The sequence below is a fragment of the Bufo gargarizans genome, unplaced genomic scaffold, assembly GCF_014858855.1.
Source record: "Bufo gargarizans isolate SCDJY-AF-19 unplaced genomic scaffold, ASM1485885v1 original_scaffold_996_pilon, whole genome shotgun sequence".
Classification (NCBI taxonomy): Eukaryota; Metazoa; Chordata; class Amphibia; order Anura; family Bufonidae; genus Bufo; species Bufo gargarizans.
This window is the reverse complement of record NW_025334787.1, coordinates 131,993-144,736: the sequence shown is the minus strand read 5'-3', so window position 1 is coordinate 144,736 and position 12,744 is coordinate 131,993. Positions and strand designations below refer to the sequence as shown.

General features: G+C 45.8%; 1 protein-coding gene across 1 annotated transcript in view; it reads right to left on the bottom strand.

Annotated features, from left to right (window-relative positions):
• LOC122924295 (NACHT, LRR and PYD domains-containing protein 1b allele 3-like) overlaps positions 1-5,617 on the bottom strand; it is a 29,371-nt gene extending 23,754 nt beyond the window's left edge. Inside the window, exons 1-2 of the mRNA XM_044275250.1 lie at positions 5,560-5,617; positions 2,472-2,563 (exon numbers count right to left, since the gene is read on the bottom strand). Of these exons, the coding sequence (XP_044131185.1) occupies positions 2,472-2,561 (90 nt within the window). The 5' untranslated portion in view covers positions 2,562-2,563; positions 5,560-5,617. The remainder of the gene's footprint in view (positions 1-2,471; positions 2,564-5,559) is intronic.
• Positions 5,618-12,744: the final 7,127 nt, after the last annotated feature.

Here is a 12,744-nt window from a genome sequence, read left to right as displayed (position 1 = left end):
ACATCTGCTCCATTGTGGATAGTAAATGATCTAAAATGCTGGTCTTAATAGATGACCCCCATACTTTGTACCAAAGCCCACTCATACCATAACCACCCGAAGAAACTTCTTATCAATGCTGTCAAAAGTCCTGGCAGCGTCAAGTGAAAATACCATCTTACCCACTGGGACAAGACTGCATATCCAAAAACTGACAAGATTGACCCCCATGGATCAGCTGGTGTAGAGCCAGTCGGTCCCTGTGAATCAGTGAAGACCAGACACCTAATAATCTATTAGCTAAAGCCTGAACAAACACCGTGATTTCAGGAAACAACAGGGCGATGGGTCGATATGACTCAGGGAGTGAGAGGTCCTTTCCAGGCCTCAGCGAGACCACAGCTAAAGTCTCTCTCATGGATGGTGGAGAAGCCCCGACACAAACTCCTGACAGATTACTCGCTAACCACCAGCTTAGTCCTACAGGTATCCTATAGAAGTGGTATCACCATCTAACACTCACCTCTCCCTTGGAGAGAAGATATAGTTCGAGGACCCTCCTGAGTCCGTACAATAGAAGCCAACAAGTTCCCCTCAATTTCCCCTGATTCCAAATATCGCTGCCTGAGGAAATACCTCTTTTTAACCGATTCCTCTGCCGTCATTTCCTAAGTAACTACCTAAGCTCCACAACCCAAAAATATTGGAACACAAAATCAGTGTGAACCCAAAAGCAACATTGAGACACCGCATAATAAACAATAAAGACCTGCAAAACTTCCATCAGACCCGCATATAAGCCATAAAGAGCGTATTTCGATAATTATGAGCACAAGTTTAAGACCATCAACATCTGACATGAAACTGAACAAAGAAGGTCTACCATAACCAAAGAGCAACAGATGCCCTGAAGTCGGGGGAGTCCTGTGAAAGAATAACATCCCCAGCAACAATAAAAGTGACACCACTCTGTGGTCAGGCTTCCTTCACATAGACCTGGTATCTCTGGGATTTTCATGTGTGTAGAATTCAGCGCCAACTCCCCGAGTCCTGCATCGTAGAACATTGAGTGAGGGACTTGCAGAGACTGAAGACATCTCTTAATATCCAGATACTTCGCTAATTGGGTTGGACTTCTGCCAAAAAGTCTGGAAATGTTGAAACGTTGCTTCGCTCCACAGTAAGCTGATTCTGATCTCTTGCTTTCTGCAGGATTATGTCCCAAACTGTATAAGGCAGAACAGATCTCTGCAGTCCTCCAGGCAGAACGGGCCAGGCATGGACCTAATGAGCCCTCTCTACTGCAGTTAGACTGTTAAGTTATCCTTACCACGCCTCTAAAATAGCTACCAAGGTTCACCTTCCACTTTCTCGGGAACCCCAATAAGCCTTATGTTGTGGGCCTCATTCTGCCCCCCAGGTCATCAGATTTTGCAGTGAGGACAGAGACATCAGAGAGCCCTCTCTATGGTCTTTCTGCACAGGGATCCATTGATCCTCAGGCTCTCCCACACATTTCTCTCCTCACCCCTTCTTTCAGTGTCCTGGTTCCAATCATGATGGATGATGATGCCATCTTCGTTCACGTTATCTATTATGTTCGGGATACCAGGGCTGCATTGCTTCGCTTCACAGAAGTGAAAACCTCTTCAGTGGTGGATTCACTTTACAGGGCCTTCAGGCATAAGGGAAGCCGAGTCATCTTCAGTCAATCCAGATACAAGGGTGGGAGACTCAGACACCCTGCCCTCTCTCGTGAAAGTCACCACCATTTTGGATGTGGAGTTCTGTTCTACATGCAGTCAGTCAGCGCTGGCCTTCTCCATTTCTCCTCAGTTGTCATTAATGGATGGCGGGACCCTTCTTGGATCAACCTAAAAAGCAAATTGCTCCAGTCATGCCACTTCATCTTGCACTTTGATGGAAGTGGGTTTCTCCATGGGCTGCCCAGGCTAAGCTGCTCCACATCTCCAAATCTTGGCTGATATCCTTCTTCTTGTGGGTCATGGTCATCACTGGAAGCAGGAATGTTGCAGAAGACTTGTTGGCCAAAATATTAGGATTCTCTGCTGGAGCTCAGAAGAACATGACCGCTCACATCCTAGGCCAGCACATACACTGACAGCAACACACGGTACAGAGGACACACTCATACATCATTACTAAACTGTCTCCTCAGACTACAGGGAAGACAAGCGTAACAGAATGTGACCCTGAACCACCATAGACCATGCTGGTATAACCTGGGCATCTCCTGTATGTAATTATATATGTACAGCTGGTATAAGTTATACATCTTCTGTATATAGTGATATGGACCATGCTGGTATAACCTGGGCATCTCCTGTATATAATTATATATAACGGCTGGTATAAGTTATACATCTTCTGTATATAGTGATATGGACCATGCTGGTATAACCTGGGCATCTCCTGTATATAATTATATATGTACAGCTGGTATAACCTGGGCATTTGTATGTGTCTCTTACCTTTTCAGAGGGTCCGGACGCCATGTTATGTTCAGTGATATTCTTGGTCGGTGATATCTTGGTGTCTTTATCTCTGTACGTCTCTTTCATTCCTTGACAGAAAACAGAATTTGTAACACACAGATATTACCAGTTCCTTACTCTGGATGTAGGATAATAAATGATTGTTTCTGTTTGATTTTGTGGTGACATTTTGGTGGCCGGGCGGATCGTACATCACCACTGTCTATATAAATTGGCCTAAAATTCCTTTCCCTTTCATCTCATATATATATTTATATTAATAGAAGTCGCAGATAGATTTTTTCTGATAAAACCTCTTCACAGCATACAAACCGGATTCCCAAAAAGTTAGGACACTATACAAATCGTGAATAAAAACTGAATGCAATGATGTGGAGGTGCCAACTTCTAATATTTTATTCAGAATAGAACATAAATCACGGAACAAAAGTTTAAACTGAGAAAATATACCATTTTAAGGGAAAAATATGTTGAATCAGAATTTCATGGTGTCAACAAATCCCCAAAAAGTTGGGACAAGGCCATTTTCACCGCTGTGTGGCATCTCCCCTTCTTCTTACAAGACTCAACAGACGTCTGGGGACCGAGGAGACCAGTTTCTCCAGTTTAGAAATAGGAATGCTCTCCCAGTCTTGTCTAATACAGGCCTCTAACTGTTCCATCGTCTTGGGCCTTCTTTGTTGCACCTTCCTCTTTATGATGCGCCAAATGTTCTCTATAGGTGAAAGATCTGGACTGCAGACCGGCCATTTCAGCACCCGGATCCTTCCCCTACGCAGCCATGATGTTGTGATTGATGCAGAATGTGGTCTGGCATTATCTTGTTGAAAAATGCAGGGTCTTCCCTGAAAGAGATGACGTCTGGATGGGAGCAGATGTTGTTCTAGAACCTGAATATATTTTTCTGCATTGATGGTGCCTTTCCAGACATGCAAGCTGCCCATGCCACACGCACTCATGCCACCCCATACCATCAGAGATGCAGGCTTCTGAACTGAGCATTGATAACAACTTGGGTTGTCCTTGTCCTCTCTGGTCCGGATGACATGGCGTCCCAGATTTCCAAAAAGAACTTCGAATTGTGACTCGTCTGACCACAGAACAGTCTTCCATTTTGCCACACTCCATTGTAAACGATCCCTGGCCCAGTGAAAACGCCTGAGCTTGTGGATCTTGCTTAGAAATGGCTTCTTCTTTGCACTGTAGCGTTTCAGCTGGCAGCGGCGGATGGCACGGTGGATTGTGTTCACTGACAATGGTTTCTGGAAGTATTCCTGAGCCCATTCTGTGATTTCCTTTACAGTAGCATTCCTGTTTGTGGTGCAGTGTCGTTTAAGGGCCCGGAGATCACGGGCATCCAGTATGGTTTTACGGCCTTGACCCTTACGCACAGAAATTGTTCCAGATTCTCGGAAGCTTCGGATGATGTTCTGCACAGTTGATGATGATAGATGCAAAGTCTTTGCAATGTTTCGCTGGGTAACACCTTTCTGATATTGCTCCACTATCTTTCTGCACAACATTGTGGGAATTGGTGATCCTCTACCCATCTTGGCTTCTGAGAGACACTGCCACTCGGAGAAGCTCTTTTTATACCCAATCATGTTGCCAATTGACCTAATTAGTGTTAATTGGTCTTCCAGCTCTTCGTTATGCTCAAATTTACTTTTTCCAGCCTCTTATTGCTACTTGTCCCAACTTTTTTGGGATTTGTTGACACAGTGAAAATTTGAATCAACGTATTTTTCCTTTAAAATGATACATTTACTCGGATTAAACGTTTGATCCGTCATCTACGTTCTATTACAAATAACATACTGACATTTGCCATCTCCACATCATTGCATTCAGTTTTTATTCACAATTTGTTTAGTGTCCCAACTGTTTTGGAATCCGGTTTGTAGTAACATGATAGAACACCTGCTCCCTGCAGCCACCACTAGGGGGAGAGCGCTGCAAACATTTATAAACCGGACTCAGTAATGAGACAGTATGCAGTGAGCGTCTCAGCTCCCCCTAGTGGTGACTGTAGGCAGCCACAATGTTATAATGACAGCAATGCTCCGTACAGACAAGAAAACCTGAAGACTACACAGTATTAGGCCTCATGCACATGACCGTATTTTGTTTCCGTGTCCGTTCCGTTTTTTTTGCGGATAGGATGCGGACCCATTTATTTCAATGGGTCCGCAAAAAACGCCGACAGCACACCGTGTGCTGTCCGCATCAGTATGTCCGTTCCGTTGCTCCGCCCAAAAAATTGTGCATGTCCTACTTTTTTCTAGTTTGCGGACAAGAATAGGCATTATTACGATGAATCCGCAAAAAAAAAAACGGATCCGCAAAAAAAAGGATGCCATACAGAAAGTCATCCTTTTTTTTGTGGATCCGCAATTTGCAGACCGCAAAACACATACGGTTGTGTGCATGTAGCCTTAAAATGTGGAGGTTCCCTTTAAGGCCGATGAGTAACTACAAGAGGCTCAAATTATTACAGCGAAAACATAAAAATTTAGTTTTTCTTCTTTAAAACGAGATAATAAAGCAAATAAACAAGGAAAGAAGATATCTTCCTAGTACCAGCAAGTAACGGGAACCTCGTGTCTCCGCTGCCTACCAGGAAATGGGAAGAACTGGAAAGATTACACAATATATGGAAGACAACTCTGCAGAAAAAAATGTCCTCAAAAACTCTAATAATGGGAAGGAGCTCTAGTATTAATATACACAGAACATGGCGACTGTAGGGACTATAGGACCGGGGTAAGTAGGTGCCCCCAGTACATCCCAGTCCACAGCTGCCTGCATTGAATAGAATAAGCCTGGGTTCCTCAATAAATGAGACCATATTAGAAGATGATTCAGGAAATTCAGGACTATGTCTCCCAAGGATTCACCAAGACGCAAGGCCACAAGAGGAGACGCCGGTGAGACATTGTATAAAAGAGAAAACTACAGCCTCAGGTAAGTCAACCATGTAAAGAAGGGAAATGATAGCAGAGCAGAGCTAGACAGGTCATGGGGCCCCAACCACAAGCAGGGACCCAAGGTAAGTGCTACTTACTGGTTCCAGCAGGAAAAGGGAGAGGCTGAGGGACTGGTGGGGTATATATCCTAGGGAGAATCACGGAGCCAGTGGCCTCACCCCAGCTAGGTGTTTATGGAGATGTGATAGGCTGAGGTAGGGGGTTGGATGAACCTCACTCCTCCTCCTTCCATGATATTAACACTTTAGGTTCTCACACTGTCTCCTGTACTCTTGTGCTGCTGTCACTCATCAGTCATAACTTTTTTTCTATTTTCATTGAAATGGATTAAATTCTCGGAGGAGATTTCTCTCACGTTTTATTTTTATACATTATAAGATTGAAAAAAATATATTTAGGAATGTATTAATGTGTTCCTAGTCCTGGAGACCTACCTGCAGGCCGGGGACTACTCCTGGTGGAGGGGACAGTGGGGTCGCGTCTTCTGGGGACGCCCCAGGCTCTGCTCCTGCGCCGCACTCATTACATATTATTACAGATTTTTTTTATTAATTTTAATAAATTTAAACATTAATCGGGGGAAAGAAATTCCTCAATCAATTTCTATTACAAACGTACAGAATGCGCAGCCACTAAGCCCGTCCTACACATTAGACAGCAGTCGACAGAACACTCGATTGGCCGGCAGCTGTCTCGTCTGATCCCCCCTGTATACACGCACGCCCGGCTCCATTGAGCATGGGTGGGAGTGGAACCTCTGGCGGGCAGCTTATCTACCTTGACAAAAAAGTATCGGGGAGCTGACAGCTATCGGCCATCGGGGAGAGTTGGGAGGTCCCCATACACATTAGGTGGTCGGCCAGAGGTCTGCCTGTTCAGCCTACCAGATCAAATGTATAGGCCAACTTAAAGACTACAAAAATGCAAGTATAAAAGGAAGCCCTATCAGTTAGGAAAAGAGGAGCACATACCAGACACCCGGTCATCCCAGTGACAGACATGAGAGATCGGGGCTGGGCCATCGAGTGGTGAGGCCGAAGCATTGTATTACAACCCGAAGTGAAGCCAGTGCTGGGGCGAGGTCATCATTGCTCAGACAGAATTTCCTCATTGAGATTTCAGCACCATGGAAGGCAGGATCAGGCACAAGCAGCAGCTGGTGAGGTCACGTGTGAAGATCCTTTTCCACAAACCAGGCCAATTATCGGGATGAGTGTTTGTATAAATGGTTGTTCTCAATAACGGATGCTCCTTCATCGGGTAACCGTGCCGTTCTGCTGGCACCAAAGATGATTGTTCCTGTGCAGCAGATTGTGACTTTCTATGAGGACAGGGGACTACTGCATGTGAATGTACCCCTCATCGCGGCTGAAGATCAGGCAATTACTGGGAATGTCTGGTTCATTCCTGATAATTGCCCGACACATCAGTCCATGTAAAAGGACCTTTATTTGAGAGATCTTCAGAGGTCTCCTGTCACTAGAAGATCACAATGGACGGCTCTTGGTTTGAATCCTTCATTCTCCATGACACATAAGATTGTATGAAGCTTGGAAAGCCGAGTGAATTTACTAGTACAGACGGAGTAGACCTGTTTTAGCATGAAATGTGTAAATCACGGATGACCTAATCCTGTCATACCGTTCAAGACTTTCAAGTTCAGGTTCCTCAGATTAACGAGATTTGTGAACTTTAGTTTTAAATGCTTCAAAAAATAAAGAAATTGGAAAGTTTTTAAAGTTTTCTTTGTATTGTTCCTAGTGATGCTGTTCAGGTGCATTTTCTGAGGGGATCCCCGAATGAACCGACTGTGGACTTCCCAGATCTGGGCTGAGCAGCTTGCCGTCCATCCTCAGACTTTCCTTCTCACTGTGCCTCCAGCCTATTCTATGCACAGATCCCCCCTCATCTTCTCTGGTGGGTCATCTTCATCTGCAACTTTAATAACCTAAAACCGCCATCACTATTGTCATGATCATGCACACATGCAACCTAACAGGCCCACGAGGGGGCACTTCTAAAGTGGAGAGAACAGCAGAAACTTGACCAGACCTACAATGAGACGTATCTCCTGACATCCGTAATAACCTGAAGGATTATTTCAAAAGGTGTAAAATGTGGAAAGTGTTTAAAAAAAATGCCCCCCCCCCAAAAAAAACACTTTTTTTTCTATATTCCATTGCAACAAAAAATATAACTCACGCAGTCATTTATACAGTATGTATTCCCAAACAGCACCAAAACATTACAATTTCTACCTCATAAAGCAAAACTGCATACGGTCAGTCATTAAAGGGTTATTCTCATAGACATTTATACCATTAATATCTGGTAGGTGCAGGTCCCACCTCTGGGACCTACTCCTATCTGGAGAACAGGGCCCCATCTTGCAGCTACTCCATTCACAGCAGCTGAGAGACAGGGCACAGTTCTGGAGATAGGAGCATGCTGCCCCACCACTAGGGGGAGCTCTGCCATTGACTACATAGTATAGACTCTGAGGTCAGTAATAAGGGAGTATGCTGCTCTTATGATGACTCTTTACACGTCACACACTATTATGGACCCTGAGCTTTTACACCTGATTGCCCAGGTGTCAAAGGTTTGCCATGGCAGCCGGAGGCCTGACATTGACCTCCTGGCCTGCTATGTAGATGGGCCAAGTAGGCCCTGCCAGAGACAGGGTATAATAGGCTGCGTGATTTTCAGTAACAGAAATATTACTGTGTATGATCGAGTATGATCACCCCATCACAGGTTCCAGTCCTCCATGGAAAAAAGTATGGAGATGCAATATGATCACGAGCCCTAAGGGGCGATGTCCCTAGCCACCAATAACAGATGATTCTGTGGGGTGTTGCCCTCATAGTTTAAAGTTATTAAAATGTGGGAAGAAAACTTTTTCCACTTTGCGATCGCTCGTCTCCATGCACCTCCATCACCAGGCTTTATATTTCGTCAAAGACATAAAGATGAACTTCTTCAAGATCTCAGACCAGGACCTCACGATCTGGCACAGGTGGAACATCTTCAGCGGGGCGGTCAGCTCATTACAAACCTTTATGTGAATTTCCTATCTCGATAATTAAGGACTCAGGAGATCATCCAGAACTGGATCCACTGTGGTAACTCTCTGGGCCAGATCCGATAGCATGTCCATATGACCTCTATTATCTCCAACTGCAGATGCAAAAAGATCTTCTACCTAGACATAAGGCCTCTTTCACACGGGTGTAATGGATTTGGGCCGGATAAGATGCAGGTGCGTCGCGGGAAAATGCACAATTTTTCTGCGTGAGTGCAAAACATATTAATGCGTTTTGCACGCGCGTAAAAAAAATCGGCATGTTTGGTACCCAAACCCGAACTTCTTCACAGAAGTTCAGGCTTGGGATCGGTGTTCTGTGGATTGTACTATTTTCCCTTATAACATGGTTATAAGGGAAAATAATAGCATTCTGAATACAGAATACATAGTATAATAGCGCTGGAGGGGTTAAAAAAATAAAGAAATAATTTAACTCACCTTAATCCACTTGTTCGCGCAGCCGGCATCTCTTCTTTCTTCTTTCTTCAGGACCTGGGTAAAAGACCTTTGATCACATCACTGCGCTCATCACATGGTCCATCACATGATCCATCACCATGGCGATGGATCATGTGACAGCATTTGATGGCCCCAAAGAGACCCAGTCTGACCCTGAGCAGGAGTGAAAGCGAAGCCTCAAGAGGCTAAACCAAAGGAGTCAATCCAAGTCACCGGCCCTTTTCTTTATAGTAACGTCAATGGCCTTCAAATTTTCTGGACTTTTTAAAACTCTTCTGTATTGGTGTCTTGTTTGGCTGACGTGTCGTTTATTGCGGGGGGGGGGGGGGGGGGGGAGGTTGTATGGTGTCCAATAGACCAGTTCATTCACCAATCTTTTATTGTCTTTAATGCACTCATTACTAGAGATGGCCTTGAGGTTCGCCCAGCAGTAGTTTCGCGGCGAACTTTGCTAGTTCGCGATTCGCCGAACATATGGAGATATTCGCGCCTGCCATATTCTTTTACATTGTGAAGAACTTTGACCCATGACACATCCATCAGGTGGTACAGGACAGCCAATGGAGACGTTTCAGCACATGGACACCCCCTACCTTATAAATAAACCCGATCTGGCCGCCATTTTACATTCAGTATTTTGCCAGTGTAGGGAGAGGTTGCTGTGTGGAGCGGGTACAGGCTGTTAGGGACACCAAACGCTGGCTAATAGGGCCACAAAAGTCCTTTTTAGGACTGGTATATGAGTGCTATCGATAGGTGTGACACACAGAGGGTGCGATATACTTATAATATACTTTTATAATGAGTCAAAACCTCATACATCTATATAGTGATCACCTGGAAGTCAGGGGCCTAGGGGCTTACTAGGGTCATTTTTATATAATGGAAGTTTTCGGACGAGTGGTCTGTGGTTAGGGTATCAGGGCCAGAATAGCACCCCCTGTAGGGCAATATCTTTGCTGCAAATATGAGCTGAAGGTTTTTCAGGTTCGCCTGCCATTAAAATGAATGGGACCTGCCGCAAACTAAGCACCCCTAACATCAAGGGCACCTCAACCACCATCTTGGCTGGTGCTTCCTACCACAGAGCGTGCCCCGGAGGATTTCGTGCTGTCCACCTCATCACTGTGCTGCCAGCCCAGGGAGGCTCTCTGCTAACCGTGAGTAACTGATGAACTGGGTGTTATATCATGTGGCCCCTCATCGGTCCACCGTGCACCTCACGTGTTCCCCCTGCGACTGGCTGGCTGCATGTGCAGTTCTACTGAGATACCGCAGCTACACAGAGGGACAAACGCTATTGGAACAAATAATTTCTACTGGTGTGATATACCTATAATATACTTTCTATATAGTGCAGTTGTATTGTGCAGCAGTTGTATGATATACCGGCTTCCACAAACACTGCTCTTCTATAGGGACTTTGTCACAGAGTCATTTAGAAAATGACAGGCAGAGGAGGAGGCAGGCCGTTCCGCAGGGGTGGTAGGGGTCGGGCAGGTGCACCAGGCCGGAGCCTAAGTGGGAAGTTGGAGAAGGTGCGTGCGATTACGTCAAAGGACGCTCCAGAGTTGGTTGAGTGGCTCACTCAGCCTTCCGCTTCTGCACCCTCCTCACCCTCTGTATCTGCACCCTCCTCATCCTCTGTATCTGCACCCTCCTCACCCTCTGTATCTGCACCCTCCTCACCCTCTGTATCTGCACTCTCCTCATCCTCTGTATCTGCACCCTCCTTACCCTCTGTATCTGCACCCTCCTCACCCTCTGTATCTGCACCCTCCTCATCCTCTGTATCTGCACCCTCCTTACCCTCTGTATCTGCACCCTCCTCATCTTCTGTATCTGCACCCTCCTCATCCTCTGTATCTGCACCCTCCTCATCCTCTGTATATGCACCCTCCTCATCCTCTGTATCTGCCCCCTCCTCATCCTCTGTATCTGCACACTCCTCATCCTCTGTATCTGCACCCTCCTCACCCTCTGTATCTGCACTCTCCTCACTCTCTGTATCTGCACCCTCCTCATCCTCTCTATCTGCACCCTCCTCACCCTCTGTATCTGCACCCTCCTCATCCTCTGTATCTGCACCCTCCTCGTCCTCTGTATCTGCACCCTCCTCGTCCTCTGTATCTGCACCCTCCTCGTCCTCTGTATCTGCACCCTCCTCATCCTCTGTATCTGCACCCTCCTCATCCTCTGTATCTGCACCCTCCTCGTCCTCTGTATCTGCACCCTCCTCATCCTCTGTATCTGCACCCTCCTCATCCTCTGTATCTGCACCCTCCTCACTCTCTGTATCTGCACCCTCCTCACCCTCTGTATCTGCACCCTCCTCGTCCTCTGTATCTGCACCCTCCTCATCCTCTGTATCTGCACCCTCCTCACTCTCTGCTGTGTGCACCCCCGAAGACACTATTATCATTTGGGTTTTTTCCAAGAGGGGGGATTTCATTAGCCATGTTTTTAATCCAATTTCAATTTTTTTGTTCTTTTAAACATATGTATTTGACCTGTATTCCACTGGCCTGCAGTAATATTGTTATCCACTGACCGTCTAATCTACCTCCAGCCACATAATCACTTGATGTTTTCTGTCAGGTGAATGCCTAATTTTGGGGCCTGTACTCCCGTGGCCCAAAATAAAATTTCTCTAGGCTCCAGCAGGGCACATTTCTGAGAATTTCCCTTTAAGACGCATAAAAATGGCCCCTGATTAAAATACATATTTTGGGGGGGGAATTTTTGTCATTGATCCCCCTCTAGTATGTCACTGTCCATGTTGTGGGACGATTTGTGCACTTCTTGCAAGTATTTTGTGGCTGCAAATATGACCTGAAGGTTTTTCAGGTTCGCCTGCCATTAAAGTAAATGGGGCCCAGTGCGAACTTGCGTTCGCACGATCGGGTTCGCGAATCGTCCCGGCCGATGTTCGTCCATAACTTATTACACTTTCTATATGTACAGAGTCCTGGACTGCTCCAGAGCGGGGCGATCATTCTGCCTCCTCAGTACGGAGCTCAGATATTTGGGTAGGAGTTTCCATTTTGTCTTATCCTGTGTAACGTATCCCAATGTCATATAATAAGACATGATTGTTTTTTCTAAGGATAGAATATCGTCGTATACCGCACTAGGATAGAATATCGTATACCGCACTAGGATAGAATATCGTATACCGCACTAGGATAGAATATCGTATACCGCACTAGGATAGAATATCGTATACCGCACTAGGATAGAATATCGTATATCGCACTAGGATAGAATATCGTATACCGCACTAGGATAGAATATCGTATACCGCACTAGGATAGAATATCGTATACCGCACTATTCTATCCTTCATAAAATATATAGAAACAGATGAAGCATAAGACATTACAGAGTTCTCCAGGAATACTGACCCTGCCACTCCATTCCTCCACGATGCCTCCGCCGCGTCCATGTTCCTCTCCCAGGCTTGTTTTCTTCCAGCCCTGCATGGACATGGTCACATGCTGCACTGCAGCCAATGACTGGCTTCAGAGGTGAGGTGCTGCTTCTGGCCATATCACTATTGAATAGTGGCGTACTAAGGGGGGGCGGTCTGCCCCGGGTGCCGGCTCTCAGGGGGGTACCAGAAGCAATGAGTACTTCCATCAATACAGATTGCTGGAGCGCTGGGATCTGGGTCCTGTCACTCACTGCTCAGCTCCCCGTGCTCCTCCCCTCCTTC